Source organism: Chaetodon trifascialis, chromosome 16 (assembly GCF_039877785.1).
Source record: "Chaetodon trifascialis isolate fChaTrf1 chromosome 16, fChaTrf1.hap1, whole genome shotgun sequence".
Taxonomy (NCBI): domain Eukaryota; kingdom Metazoa; phylum Chordata; class Actinopteri; order Chaetodontiformes; family Chaetodontidae; genus Chaetodon; species Chaetodon trifascialis.
In genome coordinates, this window is record NC_092071.1 from 5,981,541 (window position 1) to 6,003,955 (window position 22,415).

Below are 22,415 nucleotides of genomic sequence, written 5' to 3' on the forward strand. Positions count from 1 at the left end.
CTCTGACTTCTTTTTCAGCAGGAATAAGATACTGAAGTTCAGACGTACTTTTCACCAAACAGCAACACTTTAAAGACATGGTTCATGAGAGAAAGGGTGCTGAAATTAAAGCAGACTGGCTGGTGAAATCTATCTGAGTGAGTGTCAATATTCCTTCATTCCTTCAATAAAGGAATAGTGAATTCATCTCTGACATCCTGCATGATCAATTTAACTAACCAACTGGTAATACTGGGGTTCCCCTGGCTCTGGAAGCACTGTTTGGTTTTGTTGTATTTAGTTTGTCTCTATGCTAATTTCCCCTTTAGATATGTAAACTAAACCATACTATGACAATACACACACAGAAACATGAACAGTATGTTATGAGAATGCCTTTGCATACGATGTCCCTATAAACCATACTACACTCAGGTGACTCTACACACACACACACACACACACACACACACACACACACACACACACACACACACACACACACACACACACACACACACAGCACCAATGAAACATGTTGACATTTTACAGCGCAACAGATTTCATGTACTTTTCCAACCCTGTTGTGTGGAGTAAGCACCAACCTTCTCTGGGTCTAGTTGTTATCAGTCGTCATCTGTAGCAGAGACAGCACAGAGGAAAGGGACAATAAATCAACAGACACTGGAAATGTACCATCAGAAAAGATATTTGATGTTAGAACCATCTTACTGGAAAGTCTCCTTTGAGCCTCAACAGATAATTCTATAAGACTAGACTTTTGACAGTAGATGGAAACATGTCTAATGACAGGCTTAATTTCTTTAATGGCATCCTGTGGCAAATTATATGTGACAATAATGACAACACCGCATTGTGTTTCATAGTCAGTTTGAATGGATGAGCTGAAGTCACAAAACCAGTGTTATCTTTATGCAAAGGCCATGATAACAACGGGACCTGCCAACAAGGAGGTGATTATTGTTTGGTAGAGATTGTATTTATGCAGCAGATGTTTGGTGCACCTGAGGTGAACAGGACCAACTCCCAAAGTAGTTGGTGGGGGGGGGGGGGGGTGACACTGAGACAAAACACTCAAAAGATTAGTATCACAATGTAGAAATACTTCATGTACTATAATACTTCAGGATTTTGAGGTAGTTTTGTTTTAATATTCCTGTTTCACATTATTGCGGCGTGTTGTGAATGATATCTATGAACATACTGAAACTTTTTTTTTGAAAATGCCTGACATGAAAGCAGCTTTTTAAGATTAACATTATCTCAGAGTATATATCATATTCATTAAACAACATTTTTGTGCTTTGCATATTTTCATTTTTTCTACTCTAAGTACATTTCCTGCCTATCCTTACATGCAGTTACTGATATAACATTTCAATACAGGACTTTTTCTTGGAGTACATTTCCTGTGTGGTATTAGCACTTTCACTGAAGTAAATCTGTAGAAGAAGTAGATCTGAATATTTCACTGAAGTAAAAGATCTGAATATTTCCTCGACCACTGCCTGCTAACCTGTTAACAGGGTCACTTCTTATTCATTGCGCAGAGTGAATGTAATATTCCAGTGAGGACCAGCAGGTGGCAGCAACATTATCAGACTGATTTCAGACTCTGGAGGAAATCAACACTTCAGACAAATTCAGTTTGGAACATTATTGATGGTTTGTCCTGAAACCATCGCCGATTTGTCTTCAGTCATTCACACAAACTGTGTGACAACTTAGGTGGAAAGTACAGTTTGATGGTTTGTTTACTTGTACTATGTTTACAGTTTATGCTACCTTCTACTTCTGCTCCACTGCATTTATCTAACAGCTGCGGCGACCTTGCATACAAAGATTGAAACCTTTACTTCTCTGATGTGATCAAGCGCATTTCTGTCATGATTTCCCCTTGCAGCTGCTTTCCCTGTGGGTTTGATAACTGTTTGAGCTTTGATATCAGTGCTGTGGATCAATATTGTCTTTTGATGTTATGCACATCAGTGTCAATAATATGTGAACAGATGAGATGTTTCTGTTGAGGTTTTTTTCAGTTTCATGACAAATTCATCCACATTAGTACATTCACCAATATTCATGCTCAGCTGAAGAGTCAAAAAAAAATCTTTATCTTGTTAAATTTGTGTAATTTCCACCTCACAATCGCCAGAAGTAATTATGGTGCTCATGTGGGAATTCGATTCAAAGTTTGTCCATGACATGTTTTGGTTCAGTTATTTTATTCTTTCAAATTAAAAGCCTTTCAGATTTTGGGAGAAACAGACAAAGTGAAGAAAAGAAAGAAATATTTGATGTGAAGAACGAGTCCTTTGTGTTTCTGCGACGTCTCCACACAGACAGCGTCAGTGTGTGAGTGTGTGTTACGGGGACAAAGGCCTTTTGTCCGCAGTGTTTCCTTCTACGCTGCGCTCATCCTCGTCTGTTCAAGCTTTTAAGGTTTTTCTTTACTTTAGACAGGACACAGAAACACTCAAGTCCCCCTAAACTTTAATAGACTAAAGTGAAGCCTCAACGTTGCTGCAAATTAGGAACATTTCATTTTTAGGCCAAAATGTCCAGCTTCCACTGATCAGGCTCTCAAAGTTAAAGCTGTATTGCACATTTTCCTTTTCAGAATAAGCACATTAAAATGTATGCATTATATCAAGATGAATGAATTATATACATGTAGAAATTCACCTGTGATGTGGTTTTTAGTGTCTGACACACCCTCAAAGATTAGATCAACCCAGGTTCTTTTGGCCTCCTCTTGTTTAAATCTAGTCAAATTGTAGTCAAATACATTTTATCTATGCTAAATTAGCTGTTTGCAGTGGATGTACAACCAGCTATCACTGGATTACTTTGATACTGAAGAAAACTTAAAAACGTAATGATTCTCAGGTTTTGAAGTGCGAAGTGTCCTTTTTCTGTGGTTTTTAATTGGATTTTTAATCTGAATTATATCTGCACATACATCAGATATAATGATATCCTCAGGAAGTTAAAATCTTAAAATGTGTGTTTCATGTCTGTGTCATGACTGGGTTATGACTCTGAGAATTAAGGACATTTTTGACACAAACTGCAGAGATCAGTCTCTATGTGCCCCATGAGCTGTGTGTCACTGCAAAACTCCATTAAATAACTTCCTGTTTTTACAACACCTGCACGCACCTGTCCCTTTCTCCTTGCACAGCATCTGAGACTCAAACTTCGACTTGAGTTTCTGTTTCAGTCCGCTGCTTTATTCCATATTTAAGCCTGACTGTGCAGCTGAATACCTGAACAACCAGATTATTTAATTAGCAGACGACGACGCCGTGTTTCACCACCGTCCATCATTCCTACATTAGAGAGCTGAGGACACATTTCAGTATCGTTGTTTTTTAGTTTGAATTTAAATCAACTTGTTGAAAAAATGCTATTGTAACTTGAAACAAGAAAAAAAAGACAGTTTGCGAATTAGGATTTATTTTAGGAAACACAAATATTCTCACAGCAGAATTAACTACTTTGTAAAAACAAAATAAGACTGAATATTCAGCGACTAAAATGCTCAACATCTGCGCTGAGTAAAGCATCATATTTTACAAACTGCCCATAGTGTATTCAATGAAGACTTCATCACTACGTCACACACACATAATACCACACAAGCAGTCACAGTAACACACTGTGTCCCCCCTCCCAGCTCCGTCACAGAGTCACACTGTGTTCATCGAACTGGACAATGAACACACAGACACACACACACAAACACACACACACACACACACACACAGAGTCACAGGATGGCCGCCGTCTCGCCTCGCTGCTGTGGAACGCCTCAGACCTTCATCATCGTCCTCTTCGTCCTGTCAGGTGAGACATGAACTGCTGACATCACGACACAAACTGCTGACATCACAACACGACAATGCTGGAGGAAGTATTCAAATCCTTTGCTAGAGTAAAAGAACTAATGCCACACTGTAAAAATACTAGAAGTCCTGCACTGACAATGTTACTTCAGTAAAAGTATGATCAGGAAAATGTACTGAAAGTATCAAAAGTACTCACTGCAGAAAAATGCCTACTAATCATTTCAGCTGTGCTTGTATCCTGTAAACTTTGGGGTGGTTTAATTTAGAACAAAACATCATATTTTTTAAACTCTTTGTGTGTTTCGTGCGTAAAAATCTTAATTTGTCAAGTAACGAGTAACTTTAGCTGTCAGATAAATGCAATGGAGTAAAAAGGACAATACTTCCCTCTGAGGTGTGGTGGAGTAGACTGAGAAAGTAGCAAGTGGAGTGAAGTACAAGTATCAGTGCAGTACTGCAGTAACTGTAGTTAGTTACTTGATACTGCACACTGTAAATTTTAATACCATATATTGTTTATTTTATATTTTTTTGCACAGAAAAAATTATTGTTCAGCCTTTTGTTTTTTTTCTCTCTTTTTGTCCTTGTTGAGCTGCATGTATCCTTGTATGTGCACTGATCTGATTCTGACTCTGAGATGACTGTTGTGTCTCCTGTTGTGTTTTGATGTATGAAGATGGAAACTGTTTGCTTTCATGCTAAACACATAGCTCATGTAGTTACTGGCAGGGAGGAATAAGAGGGGTGGGGGTGTATAAGCCACAGTGGACCCACCAACCACACAACTACTCCCCTGGATGGATGTTAGCCCAAAGTACAGCAATGGAGGTGTTTCAGGTGTGTCTGTGTGCTGCAGGTGGACACTTCTCGTCTGTTTCCTGTTTTAAAGTGCCAGAGGGGGGCGTGGCCTCTCTGTCCTGTCAGTACTCTGTGAAGCGTTTCGGTCTGAGCCGGGTCTGCTGGGGCCGTGGCTGCGGGACCTTCTGGTGCAACAACATCCTGGTGCAGACGGACGAGAACGGCGTCATCTCCAAGGTCAGGTTAAGTCACAAAACACTTAGACAACAAGAGGACAAAGTGCAGCTCAGGGCCTCGTTCTTCGTGCCCGGTTTAACAAATCCTTGAAGGTGTCCTGTGTGATGTCTTTTACTAACATTAATATTCTGATTTACTATGGTTCTGTATGCTATAAATTATCTCAATAACTTAACATCAGTCCAGAATTTCAGATGAAAAACAGCCTCTTGGTTTAACTCCTTACTGAAATGAACTGAACCAATAAATAAAATGATTCTGCCTTCAAATCAAAGTGACGGTGATCTATCCCGACTCTGGTGTTGCAGGTGGCTGACAGGTACCGGCTGACGGGGGACGTCCTGGATGGACAGATGGACCTGGACATCCTGAATGTGAGGAGGACAGACAGCGGGCCGTATTGCTGCAGGGTGGACATCGACGGGATCTTCAACGACAAGAAGGTTATCATGAACCTGAGGGTGGTCAAAGGTGAGCAGCACTTTAGCATCACATGCACAATTAAAAGACATTTTCACAATTATCCTTCAGGTCAAATTTGGAACATGTTGTCACTGTTGTTAATCTGACTTCATTTCCATCTGGTTTGTTCTTCTCAGGTTTGGTCACCAGAACTCCTCCAACAACAACCATGACAGCGACAGCCAGTCGACTCACTGAGCCGTGGACGTCCACAGGTGAGACGAAGATCCACCGGCTGGTTGATCAGACAGGTCACATGAGTCACTGACACAAATAAAAACCTAAATGTGTGATAAAAGTCCTGGACCAAATTCAACTTCACCCGGGTGGTCCTGGCTAATAACTGGTATTATGAAGCGAGTTATCAACTGGTACTGTTAACTGGTTTATTGAAGTTCTGTGTTGTCTGTCTCCGTGTAGTAAACTGGAAATCCCTGCTGTCATCTCAGCTAGATCTGCTGATGAAGAACTCCACTCTACTGCGCTCCGACACCATCACCGTGAGTAACCATGAACCATGAGTCAGCACATACTCATAATATGCTTAGAAACCATAGAAAAAGAAGCTTCAGAACTTGCGTGAAAATCATCATATTTTCTTCAGTATCAATCATACCATATTGGACCATATACCATTTTGCATCGAATCGTATCATATCGTATCTTACTGACCACAGCAGATGATGTAAAAAAAAAATCCTCCCCTAGAGTTTGGTATTAATAACATCTTGACGTTATTAGCTTTAAATTCAAACCCCTCTCTCTCTCTCTTTCTCTCTCTCTCTCTCTCTCTCTCTCTCTCTCTCTGTGTGTCAGGTGGAGGACTCTCTACCTGCTCTCTCACTTCAGATCAATGTTCCCATCCTCTCGCTCTCCCTTAGTGTGTTGCTGATCTTGGCGGCAGTTTTTCTCTTTCTGGCCTTCAAACGTACGTTTTCTCTTTTTTATCCTTCGTGTCTCCATACCAGAGTTTGGTCACATGATATGAAGAAAATATTGTTTGTTAACTTTGCAAACAAAATATGATTTTTTAAGCTGACAGGCTGCAGATTTAATTTGTCAAATTTTATCTCTTTCTCCAGGTGGAATATACAGAAGAGCCTTGAAGACCGGCTGGTGAGTTCAACACAGATTGTTTCTCAAATTCTCTCTTTAAAGTTATTAAATGCTAAACTCGCCTGTACAATATATTGTAAGAATCTATCAGAGCTGTTGTTTGACGAGTGTCTGTTGGCTTTTCTTTTCTGCTCCAGTTTCTCCTCTGAGGAACCTCCTCACATCATCTATGAGATCCGGATGAGAAGACCAGTGCAGGAGAACATCTACACTCTGGACTAGAGAGACTAGCCTCATTCACACCTGGACCACAGATAAACTGATTTTCCTTACAGCAAGATTAAATAAATCAAACATCCACACACGCACATTCTTATATGAAGCTACATGTGTTTGGCCGAGTGGGTGCTGGTTTACAGTACATTTCGTTCAGTGTGCAAAATAATAAGATGGCAATCAGGGGATCCCATGTCGTGGGCAGTACTTGTGCAGTAAAATCAGCCACATGCTACAGTAACAACACAATTTTTATTCTGTATGCAGGAAAAAAAATATTAAAAATTAATATTAAAATGATCTTCTGTCCAGAGTCCTGCACATTTCCAAATTTGCAAACCTGCTTCACAGCTGCAGTTCTCTGCATGACAACCGACAAGTCACAATTATCTGTGAATAAATTCTTATGTCTGTCCTGTCTGCAACATGGCCAGTAGACACCTCTCTAAACCACCACTGTATACCTTCATCAGCTATTTAAATCTTCCATGACACTGGGATTTGACTGTTAACAGACTGTGCTGTTCTGAAAGATCAACAGTTTTTACACTGAAATCACTTGTAGATCAGCAGCAGCTCTCCAAATCTCATGTTTATTATTCTGGTTTGCAGAACCGCAGAGTTTACAGCTAGTACTGGTTTCCATCTCTTTGAAAAAATAAAATTAGTTTGAGACCCCTGCCCTTAAAGGTATTAATTAGGGTGTCTATGAGCCCTGAGACCCCTTGCATTTCGCACACTGACTTAATTCTGCATGCAACTGTTGTCTGTTGAGATGTTTTCTGAGCAGGATGCGGCTGCTGCTGCTGCTGCTGCTGCTGCTGCTGCTGCTGCTGCTGTTGTACTTTGTGTTTTATTGGTGTTTCTTGTGGTTGTAACCTGCCTGAACTTTGTCAAAACAAGCTGAATAAAAATCAATCAAAATGCAGATATCTGTGTGTGAATCCAAGGAGGAATCAAGGAAGCTGGTTGAGAAAGTTGAGAAAGTTGAGAAAGGTTTATGCCTCTCATCCAAGAGGCTTGATCAGTTCTGACTGACTGGTTGGGAGGCCTGGTGTCCAGTTTACCTTGAGGGCTCATGGTAATCCGGACGTCTGGAAATTTTTACAAACACCATTCCAGACAGGTACGAAAGAGTAATTTCTTATACAATAAAAACACACATTTGAATAAATATTTTAGCTAGTGTATATTTAACATTTTTGTAAGAATTTCTAGATTGTTCTTAACTGATAAAGCCCAAAATGGCTTTGAGCAACTGAGAAAACTGGTAATTAACTAACTCATGTTGTCTTTGTCTTCCATGTCAGAATTTGAATTCATGCTGATATATACGTTGAGTTATAGTAGTAGTAGTAGTAGTAGTAGTAGTAGTAGTAGTAGAAGCAGTAGCATAACCTCGCTGATGTGGTTTTGTGCCTAAAAAAAAGCATGTGGCCCTGGAGTAACCCTGGAGCGCCCCCTTATGGATAAAGAAAACATTTCACCTCTGCCCCTGCTGCAGCTTACTGGCATTAGTCATTTTGCTTTCAAATCTGGGTAAGCCAACTCATCTTCAATATTATACAATGTAAATATTACTGTTATTAAATATAAAGCATTTTGGTTTGAATCCTGTACAATGTATTATGTGTTTGTGTCATTTTGAAACAGCCCATGCTCGTGCTCGTGTTTTGCGCTTTTAATTTGAAGTCGAAGTTTAGTCATCTAAACCGGATGTAGGTTGATTCCACGTTGTTAATTTGGTTGTTATTGTCACCTTGTTGTAGCTTCCGACAGTGAAAGCTAAAACGGTCAAGACATATTCTATCGCAGAACGTTGTCACAACAGCGGTTTATATACTCGTTAAGAAAGATTATTGTAGCTTCGGCTGTCAGAAGTTTCCGTAGTGTAGTGGTTATCACGTTCGCCTAACACGCGAAAGGTCCCCGGTTCGAAACCGGGCGGAAACATTGTTTTAATTTTCTTAGTTACTGTATCACATTATGCGATGGCTTAACAAATTAAGTATCATAACCGCACAACCACACCGCGGTATTCTCATATTCATTGGCCAAGAGACAGCAAATACACTTAAGTTATGAGATGACAAATACACATAATCCTATGTGTCATATGCAAAAGAATTACAATGAAACAAATGTTGGCAATGAAAGTAAACGAGAAAAAGAAAATCTAAGACATACGATATAAAATAATGCAGAAATTAGAACATAGAAATAAAATATCACATGCATAAAACAGAATAAAATAAAATACACGATACATATAATACAGTGGTAGACTGGTGTATAATAGTGATAAAATTAGTAAGCGTTCAGTCCACAGATGTGCAGTAATCTAAATGTATTTGCTTATTCAGAACCAGTTTTGGACATGTAAGATCAGGATTTAGATAATTAATGCACATAAAGTAAAAGAAACATACTGTATAATTTTTCTAGACTTCTGATGTTGCCACAGAAAGAATGTTTTTGCTCTCCGTCAGAAGAAGGCTGGTCAAAAGGTAAATGCCTGGTTAAGTTGATGTTTGACTCGTGCCCATCCTCCTGCCATCAGATTTTAGCCAGTGATATTTTAGTATTTCCTACAGTGATCCTAGAACTGACCACCAGTGATCCTAGAACTGACCACCTTGTCTCTTTTTATTAAGCAGCTGAAATGTCATTAAGTGATAAAATCGCAGTGGTGACTGGAGCAGCGCGTGGGATAGGGAATGCAGTGGCAGAAATATTCCTACAAAATGGTGCCAAGGTAAAGTTTAGCCTCATTTATGCACATTTATACAGTTTTGTGGGGCACCTGTATTTGTTTATTGTGCATCATCGCAGCATTACAGATAAGTAAGAATCAAAGAGCCAGCAGTTTTGTAATGAACGTGTAGACTTGAAAACCAGGGTGAAGCAGAGTTATTTAAGAATGAGCCACTGTTTGATTCACAGTTGCATGCAATTGTAAATTGTTTATTAGTTCATCCTTTTGTATATTTTGCCTCGTGTGCTTTTAAAGCATTACAGGCTGTATGTCTGGCAGTTTATTGTAGCTTAGATATGCGTTAGGGTACTTGTTTTTTAAAATAGTATAGTTTCTACAGCTCTGCATCCATTTGGAACTGTGTGGAAGCAAAGTCCAGCCGTAAAAGTCAGGGGACGCAGGCTCAGCCATGCAAGGTCCTGTCTTGCTCTCTGATGCACCTTCATGTGAACAGGTGGTACTCCTGGATGTGAATGAAACTGCAGGGAAAAGTTTGAAGGCAGCCTTCGACAGACAGTACAGACAGGACAGAACGTTGTTCCTGATCTGTGATGTTGAGTCAGAGGAACAGATCAAAGGTAAGACAAAGGTATGCAGTCCATGTTAATTAGTAAATGTATTGTGATTCATTGGCAGAGTTAGACAAGGGTGAGGATCAGGCATCTCAACTACATATTATTATTTAACAGAGAACCCAACATATATTATGTAAATACAACAGTCAGTGCACCATGGGGCATGTCCTTCAAGTACATTCACATTTGGTAACCACACATACACACACACACACACACACACACACACACACACACACACACACACACACACACACACACACACACACACACACAGCACACACTCTGAAGGCCAAGTCTTATATCAAGTTTTTATTTTTAGACCTGGAAACACACACGGTACTGTGCATATAGACTCTACATTTCTTAATTTTTTAAATTTATTTAATCAGGAAAACTCGTTGACGTCAAGATCTCTTTTTCAAGAGAGACCTGATGGCAGCAGAGGGAATAGAACAGAGATTAATCTCTTAAGAGGTCTCAAATTTAAAGTTTAATTCGTTCAATGGCATGAGACTTTCAAGTCTTAATGTCCTTACATTTATAAACGAAAACTATAATGTCGTGTTGTAGAAAGTAGAATGAGCAGCGTAACAGAAAGCTGCAAATATGGACTTTTATTGTGCTTTGTGCCAAATGAAAACTTAATAACTAATAACTGTGTCTTTGTCTTCTTTCGAGCTGCCTTACAAAAAACCGTAGAAACCTTCGGTGGAATAGACATCCTGTGCAACAACGCCGGCATTTTGAATGAGGCAGAGTGGGAGAAAACTCTCTCCATAAACCTTGTAAGAGTTTATACTGTGACCTGATCCAGGTCAGACTGTCTGCTTATTAACTACAAAACTCTTCATCGGTTAGCATCTGCAAGAACTCCACAGCCCTAACGTTTGACCATGTGCAGGCTAACTCATTACCGGCTATGATGTAGGTGGGTCTCGTCAGGGTAACCTTTCTGGCTCTGGAGCACATGAACAAGCTGACCAGAGGTCGTGGAGGAGTCGTCGTGAACATAGCATCCATGGCAGGTACGGCAGCAAGTCATTTCTTTGTATCTCCTCTAGTGCTAAGCACAGAGACAGTGCGTTTTAAGGTTTGTGAATTTCCCTCACTCTTTTGTTTATGATTACATTAGAATTCAAATATTTAAAGGCAGCCAAAAACAATCAGTTTAATTCACCAATAGAGATATTTCCACATTAAAATGTTATACATTTTGTTGTTTGAACAGAGGTCTCTGCAGCAGCTTGACAGCTTTCATCTCTGTTCCACCTCTCATATGATGTGCATATGCTTACACTGCATGTTATTGTTTTAAAAAAGCATTGCAAAGGTTGTTCCTGAACGAGAACCTGAGGTTGGAGTTGTTAGGTCAAAACTCCACCAGTGTTTAATCTGCGACAATAGATACAGATAAAGAAAACTCTATTGTCCTCTACAAAAGTCATGGAAATTCCTCTTTGACGTGCTCACACGTGTGCATAAAATAACACAAGTCACAAGTGACAGTGCGGATTTGTCTTCAACAGACAGAGAGGTGTACCAGGATGAGATGATGTAAGTGAGGACTGACTCGATGAGTGATCTGCAAACGACTGTTAAAATGTCTTTGCTTGCATTAAGTCTCCTCAGTTTCCTCCAATGCAGTGAGAATGAACTCTCACAGTCAGAGCACACAGATGGGAGATTTAACAAGTGCCATCAGATCAGCAAATCTTAGAAGGGGTTTTTGTATGTCTGTGCCAGTCTGGATTTTGAAAACCCACATTCTGCAGGTCTCGGTCCTCTAGTGAGCTGCCCTGTCTACACAGCCACCAAGCATGGCGTGGTCGGCTTCACTCGAGCCATGGCGGTAAGGACGTTTATTGATGAATAACAGCTTGACTTTCTTTTCATTTTACTGCCTGTAATTTACATTGAAGCCTGATCGTGTGCATGTGTGTGTCTTATACTAGGCTGCCTCTGCCGCCTCAGGTTATGGTATACGGTTCAACATGGTTTGCCCCGGTTGTGTCCAAACTGACCTCTTCTCCAACATTTTAGACAGCTTGGGACAATTTTCCCACCTGGCTGATGCAACCCAAAAACTGTCAGACGCCTCAGGGGTCATAAAGTGAGTCTTTGCATGTTTGAACACAGTGGTATACTTTTCAAGGCACTGTGTGGGCCTGTTGTTCCCGCCATGTCTGCTGTGTTTCCTCTCACATGCTCCATATCAGTTCGTTTAGAAACAGTAAATAAAAAGAACACAGGACGTTTTGCTCAGTCACATTATGTTTCACACGTTAAAGCACATTACCATGACTGTGTGTGATAATGCTTACATGCCTGTTCTGCTAAATCAGTATTTTCTATTTCAGCGCGTCTAAGGTCGCCGAGTGCGTCCTCGAGTTGGTGACTGATGAGTTGAAGAACGGGGACGCCCTCAGGGTGAAACCTAATGGAAAAAAATACATGATATTTCCTGCTATAAACTACTAGCCGTCATAGAGAACCAAGCCCTCCGACTGAGTCCTTTAATCACCACCAGAAATCACCAATTTGTTTTACAAAATGATTATATTCCATCCATCCATTTTCTATACCGCCTATCCCTTTCAGGGTCGCGGGGGGGGCTGGAGCTGTCAACCCAGCTGTCAGCGGGCGAGAGGCGGGGTACACCCTGGACCGGTTGCCAGTCGATCGCAGGGCAAGACACAAAATGATTCACACATAAGGACAATTTAGAGTCACCAATTAACCTAATGAGCATGTTTTTGGTCTGTGGGAGGAAGCCGGAGTACCCAGAGAGAACCCACGCATGCACGGGAAGAACATGCAAACTTCAGACAGAAAGGCCAGACCTGGGAATCGACCCATCAACCTTCTTGCTGTGAGGCACGCGCTCTACCTGCTGCGCCACCGTGCAGCCATGATCATAACTAATGCATTTAATCATCAAACACTTAAACGATGTGATTATGTGTTATCGTGGTCTTTATGGCTTGTGAAATGAATAACTGACATTTAAAGTATCAGACATGACAACACACGTTAATAAACAAATGAAAACTTCATTCGTTCATCTGTTTGTTTTCAGTAATTTGCAGCTACAAAAATGTGTGCTACACAAACAACCCCAAAATGCCAGGAATGCTCTTTCTTCTCTGTAAACTTTGATTGATGAGATGCTTGGTGGATGGGTTGGAGTGGTGTTGTTGTTAAAGTTTATATTGTATGTTTACGTACACTTTATCTAAATCAAAATGTAATAAATATGTTTAAAAAAGAAGAGACAGACGGTGAGTTACAGTTTAAAGCAATACAGTTCAACAGCACAGCAAACTACATCCTCCAAAACAATCGTACAGTCCAGTTGACTCCTCTCTAAAACTGCTTTAACGTCACTTGATTATAACTTTCATGACTGCAGGCGTTGCTTCGGGACTGTTGGATTCAACTGCATTAGTTTTAGTGAAGTGGAGCTAAAAAACTGGGAACTGACAGCAAATTAAATGAATATGTAATGTAGTGCAGGTTCAACAAGCCAGACCAGTAGTTTTATCCATTTAGGCTTCTGACCTTTTAGAATAGAGTCGTGTCAATGCTACACCTGCAGAGGCTGCATGTGAAGACACATCATGTCAGGTTCAATATCCGTGTTTTTTCAGCATCACTGGCACCAAACCTTTGGCATCCTGTTGATGTGTTTGTCCTTTGTCCACAAACAAATCCAGGAAGCCTTTGACGTACTCAGCTCCCGGGGTAATTGCTGATTTCTGGCTAAATCTCCTCCGCGGTGCATGGTTCAAAAACATGAAAAGGACATTTCAGCTGGTGCAGAACAACCCTTGTTCCAGATAGGTACTGTGTAAACACACGTACAGATACACTTAGAAACATACTCTCACATGGACTCAGACTGGACAAGAATTCTTACGACTATGACAGTGTGAATATCAGTAAAAGGCAACATGTTCTAATAAATCTTTAGTTTTTGGTTACTTAGCAGATTTAGATTAATAATTCAAAATGCAACCAAGTAACCAAGTAGACTGCACGGTGGTGCAGCAGGTAGTGTGCATGCCTCACAGCAGGAAGGTTGCCAGTTCGATCCCCGGGGGCAGCCCTTCCGCGCGAAGCTTGCATGTTCTTCATGCGTGGGTTCTCCCCGGGTTCCCCGGCTTCCTCCCACAGACCAAAAACATGCTCATTAGGTTGATTGGTGACTCTAAAATTGCCCCTAGGCGTGAGTGTGAGTATGAATGGTTGTCTGTCTGTCTTGTGTGTTGCCCTGCGATCGACTGGCGACCGGTCCAGGGTGTACCCCGCCTCTCGCCCGTCGACAGCCCCCCCACAACCCCGAAAGGGATAGGCGGTATAGAAAATGGATGGATGGATATTTTTTACAAGTATACTTTATGCAGCAAGTATACTAATATCAATGTACTAGTAGTATACAGTGGTGGAAAAAAGTTTTCGGACACCCCTTGCATTTGTGAAATGTTGCATTAAGAATCACTCTTAGGTATTCAAGTAAAATTTCTTTTAGTACAGGCACAGCCAAAATACTAAACAAATCCTAAAAAAAGCAATTAAAAACTAAAAATTGATTGGTTCCATAAAAATACAAAAGAAATTTTGAGTATTGGGTCATTTTGGTACCAGTGATCCACTAATGAAGGTCGTGCTTTTTATTAAAAAACACAATTTTTGTTGCCGTGCTGCATGTCTATATAAAGCCAGCACATTTGAAAGTTCTTTAGAGACAAAAATGGCTAAAACAGGGAACCTAACATAGGAAACACACCTGAAGATACAGATTCTCAGCCAGGAAGGGTACAGCTGCCACCAGATAGCCCGGAAGTGCAGATGCAGTCCTTCAGCAGTTGGATACACTCTGCAGAAATACAGACAAACCAACAGCTTGGAAGACAAACCAAGATCTGGGCATCCAAGGGTTTCTTTGGCGGAAAACCGCCAAATGACATCACAGGAGCTTCAGCAGCAGTGGTCAAACCAAACTGGTTGGGACACCGTTCATGGCCGACTTTTAGATCAAGGCTTAAGGTCCTACAAGGCTGTCAAGAAGCCCCTGATCAACGAGAGACAGAGGTTAGCCCGGCGTCGTTGGGCCCAAGCACACAAGAAGTGGACAGCCAGGAACTGGAAGAAGATTCTGTGGTCAGATGAGTCCAGTTTCCAGCTTTATCTTCCTCCTGCTAATGTGAGGATACGCAGAAGGCCAAGCGAAGCAATTTCTCCAGCATGTACAGAACCTACTGTCAAGCATGGGGGAGGCAGTATCATGGTTTGGGGATGCATGAGTGCTGCTGGTGTTGGTCATCTCACTGTCTGTGATGGCACATTGAACTCTGCCAAGTATTGTGCCATTCTCGAAAGACACATGGTCCCTTCTGCGCATGCACTGTTCCGTCGAGGTCAAAACTGGATGTTTCAACAAGATAATGCCCCTTGCCACACATCCAGGGCCAGTAGAACTTGGCTGCAGGAGCACAGTATCCAGGTCTTAAAGTGGCCAGCTCAATCACCTGACATGAGCCCCATTGAAAATCTGTGGTGGATTATCAAAAGTTCAGTTTCAAAGCGTAAGCCAAAGAATTTAGAAGAATTAAAAACAGTAATTCAAGAAGAACATGCCAGGATGAGAGCTCTACTGCGTGCTGATGGCAAGACTACTAAACATTAATTTGATGATGTGATGGTTTATTTATTTTTTGTTCAGTTTTGAACGCATTCTCTGTTATTTGTTGACTTTGATACTGACAATGTTAAGAACTGACATATTGAAACTGTCAAGGATTTAGTTCTGTTAGTTTTCCTTGTAAACAATACACAAAAAATATCATTTGTATTTGTCTGTGTCTGTCTAATGCAGCCACACCTTTTGAAACACAAAAAAGATTTTTCCACAAATATTTCATGATGATATTTGAGATTGTGTAAAATTTAAAAGGGTGTCCGAAAACTTTTTTCCACAACTGTACTTCTAAATGTACTTTTTCAATACTTATTGGGACTAAGTTGGAACGATTTCAGTTTATTAAAAGTATACTTTAAGTGTAAGAGAAGTAAACTTTGAGTACACAATTGGTTTTTGTTTTGTTTTTTTGGCCTTTATAGTATTTAAAGTTTACTATTTCTATATTATTTTTACACTTTAAAATATACGACTAGATTACTATTTAGGTATACTTAATATGTAATGGCTCACAATAGCAGCCAGTATGTATCAAGTCTGTCACACTGAGACCTTGGAAGAAATGTCAATGTTTATCTGTTTCTGTGTGGGTTAATAACACTGCATAAAAGATGAAGTTCAGCTCCACCCACGTACTGTTGATTCTAAACTATTCCACCCAAAAGCTGTTACTACAAATTTACTTGTGGAATATGTAAGTTCATGAGGTAGTATATAAAACATACTGCAACGTACTTCAAAGAAGCCAATATGTATGGGAAAGATGTTTTAATAAAAAAGAACAAGCATAAGCCAAATATACTTTGACTTTTCTGTGTATTTTTCAGTATAAGCTGAGTATACTTAAGAATAACTTTTTGCCATAGAAAGAAATATTTGGACAAACCACAGCATTATGTATAAATACACTTACTATCTCCAAACTAGAATTACTTGACATTATTAGCTGAATGATCTGCAATTCTGAAAAGAAACGACCAGGCGAACCATAGATAAAATGTTTTGGGGTAACTGACCCTTCACAATAAAATACAGTTAAATAGTCACACTCGATCATTTCACAGAATTACATTCTAGATTTACTGGATTTTAAAACACATGACAGTGATATTTCATATATTCCAGTTCAGCTCAGACAGGTGTTGATCTGGTGGTCTGTTGCATATTGAAATGTTTGAGTACAAACTTTTTTTGTAGTTAGCAAAGCAATGGTTATAATGTGGCATTACACTAATAGCAAAGTGAATGAAAAGCAACAGAAAATGCAAAAACCTCACAGCTTAGACCTTCCATGCATATTGCATTGGAAACCCATGAGGGTATTTTGGTTGAAATGACACAACACAAAGCACAAAGCCACTAAATCAATGAAGGAAATGTTGCATATTGTCTTTTTTGCTGGAACACCAGCAGCGCCTCTCCATTCTTCGTCTCATCCGTCAGCAGCTCGAGGAGGGACTCTGCTACCTCATCCACACTGAAATGAAACGGCACCATGACGTCAGGCAATATGCATGTACACAGCATCATATACAGTCTCAATGGTGTACTTTTATAGGATTATTTTTGTACTTATACTCAATGTACTGAATGGAGGTTTAACAGAGGCACAGAACTAAATGTAGGTTTTTGACAAGTTAAGACTCACGTTGATATCCCAATCTTTTCTACTAATTGTTGGGTTGCATCAACCAGCTGGCAGTACTGCCCCAGTTTGGCTGTAATGCAGGAAAAAAGCTCAGTCTGGACGAAACCTGGGCAAAGGGCGTTGACTCGTATACCATAGCCTGATGCCACAGAGATAGCCTGGTGAAAGACACACATACACACAAGGCACAGTTTGTAGTACAAGCAATGAAAGGAAAAAGCTGTGCGTATCTGTCTAATTCCTGGACTAGCACAAGTTAGCTAGCTTGTGATCCATGTCAGGACTTTGCAATGACTTCCACCCCTACGACGTGCATTCAACACTTTCTCTGTACACGGTTTCTGGTTTCTGCTGCAAATTCTTGTACGCACATCTTCATCTGTCCGGACTTCATCGTAAGAAAAGCTTCCTTACCGCCATGGTTCGAGTGAAGCCGACCACTCCGTGCTTTGTGGCTGTGTAGACAGGGCAGCTCATTAGAGGACCGACACCTGTAGGACGCGAGTTGGACCAGTCAGTATTAGCACAAACTTCCTGTCTATGTTTTTTTTTTTTCTCATGAGTATGCTGTTTAAATCTAACCATAGCTTTGCGGAGGTGAGGCCAAGATATTCCCCAAAGGCAAACACAGAGATCATTAACGCCACATTAAATGATTAAATGCTTTATCGACTCGTGTTACCTTTATCTGCATTGGATTGGCTTTTGGCTTCTTTGCACCACTGAAGCATCTTAAGTAAAGTTTATTCTTCTAATCCTGAAGTCATTTATTTATGCTATTGGCTGTGTGCAGACCAGCAGTTAATGACAGAGACACAAACATGGCACAGCTGTATCTCATAAGACTGGATATAAAGTACTGTCAATGATAACAGCTGCTGGTTTTACTGTTCTACAAACAAGGATATAAAAGATATAAATAGATCTTCCTACACAGCCCTCCAGATAATGCATTATAAATGCTCATTGATATCAACAAGCCAATAATGTCTCCTCTCTCTTTCCAGACTCTTTCCAGGCTTTATGAAATGTGGTTGCGCCCAATGAGGATTCATTTGGCTTTCCCGCTGTGAATTTTGGATCCATACATGTCAGACGGTGGAGAGGTGAGGGGAATGAAGTGGAGTTTCAGGTCAATTTAGACAGAAAGTGCCAAGGCGCAAATACAGCAATAAGTATTAAAGGCAGCCTCATCAAACACACCCAGGTGGAAAAATATTCTACTTAAATGATACTTTTTGAAGAGTGTGGTACATACACTGTGCTATTCCTGTCGCCTTCAAGTGCACTTAAGTGTACTCAAGTAGTCCTTCAGTACCACTTGAGTAATACTTGATGGTGGCTCACACGGCCCGGATCCCTCTCTTCATTCTCTCATCCCTCATCCTCCTTCCCTACTCAGTCCTCCCTCTCCCTAACACCTTCATCCTTGACCGTCCTACCTTCATTCCTCATCCCTTCACCCCACATTCCTTCATCCCTCGCTCCTCTTCCCTTCATCCCTCCATCCTCATCCTGCCTTCCCTTCATCCCTTCATTCCTCGACCCTCATCCCTTCATCCCTTCACCCAACATTCCTTCATCCCTCGCTCCTCTTCCCTTCATCCCTCTATCCTCATCCTGCTTTCCTGTCATCCCTTCATTCCTTGACCCTCATCTCTTCATCCCTCACCCCTCATTCCTTCATCCCTCCATCCTCATCCTGCCTTCCCTTCATTCCTCGACCCTCATCCCTTCATTCCTCGACTCTCATTCCTTCATCCCTCACTCCTCTTCCCTTCTTCCCTCCATCCTCATCCTTCCTTCCCTTCATCCCGTCACCCTTCATTCCTTCATCCCTCCATCCCTCGCTCATCCCGCCTTCCCTTCATCCTTCATCCCTCACCCATTCATCCCTCTCTCCCTACACCCTGCCTTCCCTTCATCCCTCGACCCTCATCCTGATGTATTATCATTCACCACCCACGCTCTCCTCCACCCATAAAACGCATTAAACCATTACCAATCTATCTTATCGCCACGGTCATTGTTAGTGAATACGCAACAGAAAAAGTCACAAAGCAGTTTTTTCTTAAGGAATCCAAAGGATGCTTTTGTCTTTTGTGCAGTAAATCCTGGGCTTTACCTGCCAGGGATGCCGTGTTGACGATGACCCCTCCCCGGCCTCCGCTCAGCTTGCTCATGTGCTCCAGAGCCAGGTAAGTTCCTCTTATAGTGCCCATCTACAACACAGGATTGTTAAATGCTGCCACATCGTTTCTTCACAATCTAACTGCTGAAAAGAAAGAAATCTTAATGTTTGTGCTTGCTGTGGTGCAACACGAAACACTGAAAGTGTAACCTGTTGTGGTGTAATTTCCCTTGCGGGTGTGGTGCGGCTGAGTGTGTATAATGTGTATAATCCCAACCAGATGCAGTTTGCTGTTCCTTACGAGGTTTATGGAGACAGTTTTCTCCCACGCACTCTCGTTCAGGATGCCGGCGTTGTTGCACAGGATGTCTATTCCTCCAAATGTTTCTGCGGTTTTCTGAAATGCAGCTTGAGCAAAGGAGAAAAACAGTACTTATGGAGCTCTTTCTCTCAAAGTATTTGGCCTACTTAGAACTATTTAGTGTGGCATCATTCACCAGAATCACTCAAACACCAGAAATTTAATCCGCAACAACTCGAATGTGATTTTTTTTTCTGTTCTTTACACTCTTCTGACAGTAAACTGAACATCTGACATTTGCAGACCTTCTGACTGTGGGAACTTGATGATGGGAATTTCACTATTTTCAGACATTTTATAGACCAAATAATTATCAGAAAATAAATCTGTGGTTGCAGCCCTGACTCACTGTATGTTTGTCTGTCCCTCCAGGACTTGTAATCAGTTCATATCTGCTCAGGTTATTTAAGGCTAACTGTTGTGGTCTCTTGCAGCAACAAACCTTGAACTTTACTTTACCTTCCTTCAGAGTACGTAAATCTCAGCAAAGGATTTTCTCACACTTAAACAATATTTAACAGAGCTGTAAACTTCAAACTGATCTGGGGTGTAGTTCTCCGCCTGGGATTAAATGCCATTCGATTGTCTTAATTCAAGACAAAATGTCCTTGAGTTTGAGAGCTTCCTGGCATCTGACAAACATCTGCTGACCGGAACTTCTGGTTGCAAAACAAAATCACATGATTAGTTTCATGTGTGTTTAGGCTTGTTTATATCAGTAAATACGTGTCCAGCTGTTTTCTGCTGTGTGTGTGTGTGTGTGTGTGTGTGTGTGTGTCACCTTTTAACTGCTCCTCTGATTCAACATTACAAATCATGAACAGAGTTCTCTCTTGCCCGTACTGTTTCTCCAGGGCTTCCATGAAATCCTTCCCTGCAGTTTCATTCACATCCAGGAGGGCGACCTGCACACAGACATGGACACTCAGATGACCGGGTACAGCTCCCTAATGCAGCCAAATGCAGCAGCCCTGGAGGTGTTTCCCTTTCAGAGCATATCTGCCGATCTACACCATGTCTCAGATACCTTATAATGAATGTGTGCTCGGGTTCATACACTGATTCAACCTTCTTAAAAGCTAAATCAGCTTGTTTAAAAAAATCTTCTAGAAGTGAGTACCTGTATCTTGAAACAATAACGAATAAAAAACGTTGCAGAACTAGATTGGGAAAAACTTTTTTTTAGAAAATTCTTGTGATATACGAGTTGAAATATTTCTGCAGCATTATTTTTTAATGAAAAACAGAAATGTAAGGTCCCCAGAGCAAAATTACCTTTTTCCCTCTGAACAGTGCAGTTTGGATGTTGGAAAATAATATGCATAACAACTGGTAAGAACAGCTGTCGAACAGACTAATACTGTCTAAAAATGCAGTATTTTCCTCTAAAGGTTTTGTGGAGGTAAAGAGCAACATAAAATGGAAATACTCAGGTACAGTAGCTTGCAAGTACTTCAAAGGTGATTTTGACACAGGACTTGAGTAAACATACACAGTCTACTTGCATGCTGCAAGGCTGCACAGTGAACACCCACAAAAAAGTCACGAAGCTTTTCGACATAACTGAGGCAAACTTTACCTTGGCACCGTTCTGCAGGAGCATCTCCGTAATCGCTTTCCCTATTCCCATTGCTGCTCCGGTCACGACCGCGACTTTGCCGTTTAAAGCCATTTCTGCTGTTCAGAGGAGAGGAAGCTGTGAAGTGCCCCAAAACCGCAGGATATAGAAAAGTAATAAAATGAGAGAAGTTGGTGAGCTTTAATATGACACCGCCCACCGACAGGACGCGCCAAAACATGCGGGGAATGTACAGGTAAACTGCGTTCAGGTGCCACTTTTTTTTTTAAGGTCGTACTGAGAGCATTGTTGGTTGCGACAATCCTGCTCGAAACGAAATCCCCTAACATTTTGTTATATTAAACGTGATCAATAAACGTCAGTCAGTTGCTTAGATTTATTGTTAACGTGACTTGGGTGAGTTCATTCGATGTCACAGGAACGAAGTCCTGCATGAAATGACACAAATTTACACTGAAAAACTTTGCGATTTAATGTTTTTCCCGACATCGCGTGTAGATGTATGCTGTAAAAATGACTGAAAATATTTGCTGCTTTGCTTAGACTCCCTCTTCAATTCGGCATATGCGTATTTCGTCAAATATTTAATGTTCTTTTTAAAAGCACCAAAACTCGCCGCGTGGGCCGTTGGTGAGCCTACAGGTGGATTCCATTAATGCCGAATTGACGAGTGTCTCTTCACATCTCTGATGACTATTTCATCGTAATTAATATTTCGTGTCTGTGTTTAAATAAGGCAGCATAGAACTGACGCTTTTTGTAATGGAGTTTGGAATGACTACCGAGGGAAACGTTTCCTGAGCGCTAACACGTGGTGTTTAGAGGTCCATGTTGTATGTGTGGCCACTAGATGGAGGCACAGTGCTGTCAGGATTCATATTCATTAAGATGTTCTCTCATCAATAGGACAGTTACTAATCAATAAGGCATTGAGAATTTCAATTCCTCCTGATTTTGCTGCTCAACCCATAACTAATTTCTTCC

General features: G+C 40.9%; 3 protein-coding genes and 1 non-coding gene across 6 annotated transcripts; 3 read left to right on the top strand and 1 right to left on the bottom strand.

The window, feature by feature from the left end:
• Positions 1 to 3,683: 3,683 nt before the first annotated feature.
• timd4 (T cell immunoglobulin and mucin domain containing 4) lies at positions 3,684 to 7,609 on the top strand. Its single transcript, XM_070983002.1, has 8 exons — positions 3,684 to 3,849; positions 4,709 to 4,887; positions 5,196 to 5,358; positions 5,487 to 5,564; positions 5,770 to 5,849; positions 6,166 to 6,277; positions 6,432 to 6,465; positions 6,603 to 7,609. The coding sequence occupies exons 1-8, from the start codon at positions 3,780 to 3,782 to the stop codon at positions 6,685 to 6,687; spliced, it is 801 nt and encodes a 266-aa protein (XP_070839103.1). The 5' UTR covers positions 3,684 to 3,779; the 3' UTR covers positions 6,688 to 7,609.
• Positions 7,610 to 8,561: 952 nt separating this feature from the next.
• trnav-aac (transfer RNA valine (anticodon AAC)) lies at positions 8,562 to 8,634 on the top strand. Its single transcript has one exon. It is a non-coding gene; the product is annotated as a tRNA-Val (tRNA).
• A 708-nt stretch (positions 8,635 to 9,342) lies between these two features.
• On the top strand, positions 9,343 to 12,516 carry LOC139344881 (15-hydroxyprostaglandin dehydrogenase [NAD(+)]-like). The gene is made up of 7 exons (XM_070983307.1): positions 9,343 to 9,436; positions 9,891 to 10,014; positions 10,693 to 10,799; positions 10,943 to 11,039; positions 11,787 to 11,863; positions 11,967 to 12,124; positions 12,372 to 12,516. Exons 1-7 carry the CDS (start codon positions 9,344 to 9,346, stop codon positions 12,490 to 12,492), a joined length of 777 nt encoding a protein of 258 aa, XP_070839408.1. The 5' UTR covers position 9,343; the 3' UTR covers positions 12,493 to 12,516.
• A 4,404-nt stretch (positions 12,517 to 16,920) lies between these two features.
• On the bottom strand, positions 16,921 to 21,559 carry LOC139344861 (15-hydroxyprostaglandin dehydrogenase [NAD(+)]-like). 3 transcript variants are annotated; one of them, XM_070983274.1, is made up of 7 exons: positions 21,432 to 21,559; positions 20,634 to 20,757; positions 19,793 to 19,899; positions 19,486 to 19,582; positions 17,775 to 17,851; positions 17,361 to 17,518; positions 16,921 to 17,189 (listed from the first exon to the last, which is right to left on the bottom strand). In XM_070983274.1, the coding sequence occupies exons 1-7, from the start codon at positions 21,522 to 21,524 to the stop codon at positions 17,072 to 17,074; spliced, it is 774 nt and encodes a 257-aa protein (XP_070839375.1). In that variant the 5' UTR covers positions 21,525 to 21,559; the 3' UTR covers positions 16,921 to 17,071. The 3 variants fall into 3 exon arrangements, 2 of the variants coding, with proteins under 2 accessions (XP_070839375.1, XP_070839376.1); XM_070983275.1 differs by lacking the exon at positions 17,775 to 17,851 and having other exon boundaries at positions 17,361 to 17,430; XR_011603181.1 differs by lacking the exon at positions 17,775 to 17,851 and having other exon boundaries at positions 17,169 to 17,189.
• Positions 21,560 to 22,415: the final 856 nt, after the last annotated feature.

Excerpts from the sequence above, each read along its gene's own strand:
- timd4 (XM_070983002.1), top strand. The coding sequence starts at position 3,780 with ATGGCCGCCGTCTCGCCTCGCTGCTGTGGAACGCCTCAGACCTTCATC. Across the intron at positions 6,278-6,431 it reads TCTCTTTCTGGCCTTCAAAC|GTGGAATATACAGAAGAGCC; the intron begins GTACGTTTTCTC and ends CTCTTTCTCCAG. Across the intron at positions 6,466-6,602 it reads AGAGCCTTGAAGACCGGCTG|TTTCTCCTCTGAGGAACCTC; the intron begins GTGAGTTCAACA and ends TTTCTGCTCCAG.
- LOC139344881 (XM_070983307.1), top strand. The coding sequence starts at position 9,344 with ATGTCATTAAGTGATAAAATCGCAGTGGTGACTGGAGCAGCGCGTGGG. Across the intron at positions 10,800-10,942 it reads AAACTCTCTCCATAAACCTT|GTGGGTCTCGTCAGGGTAAC; the intron begins GTAAGAGTTTAT and ends GCTATGATGTAG. Across the intron at positions 12,125-12,371 it reads GACGCCTCAGGGGTCATAAA|CGCGTCTAAGGTCGCCGAGT; the intron begins GTGAGTCTTTGC and ends TTTCTATTTCAG.
- LOC139344861 (XM_070983274.1), bottom strand. The coding sequence starts at position 21,524 with ATGGCTTTAAACGGCAAAGTCGCGGTCGTGACCGGAGCAGCAATGGGA. Across the intron at positions 19,583-19,792 it reads AAACTGTCTCCATAAACCTC|ATGGGCACTATAAGAGGAAC; the intron begins GTAAGGAACAGC and ends CCTGTGTTGTAG. Across the intron at positions 17,190-17,360 it reads GAAAAGATTGGGATATCAAC|TGTGGATGAGGTAGCAGAGT; the intron begins GTGAGTCTTAAC and ends GTTTCATTTCAG.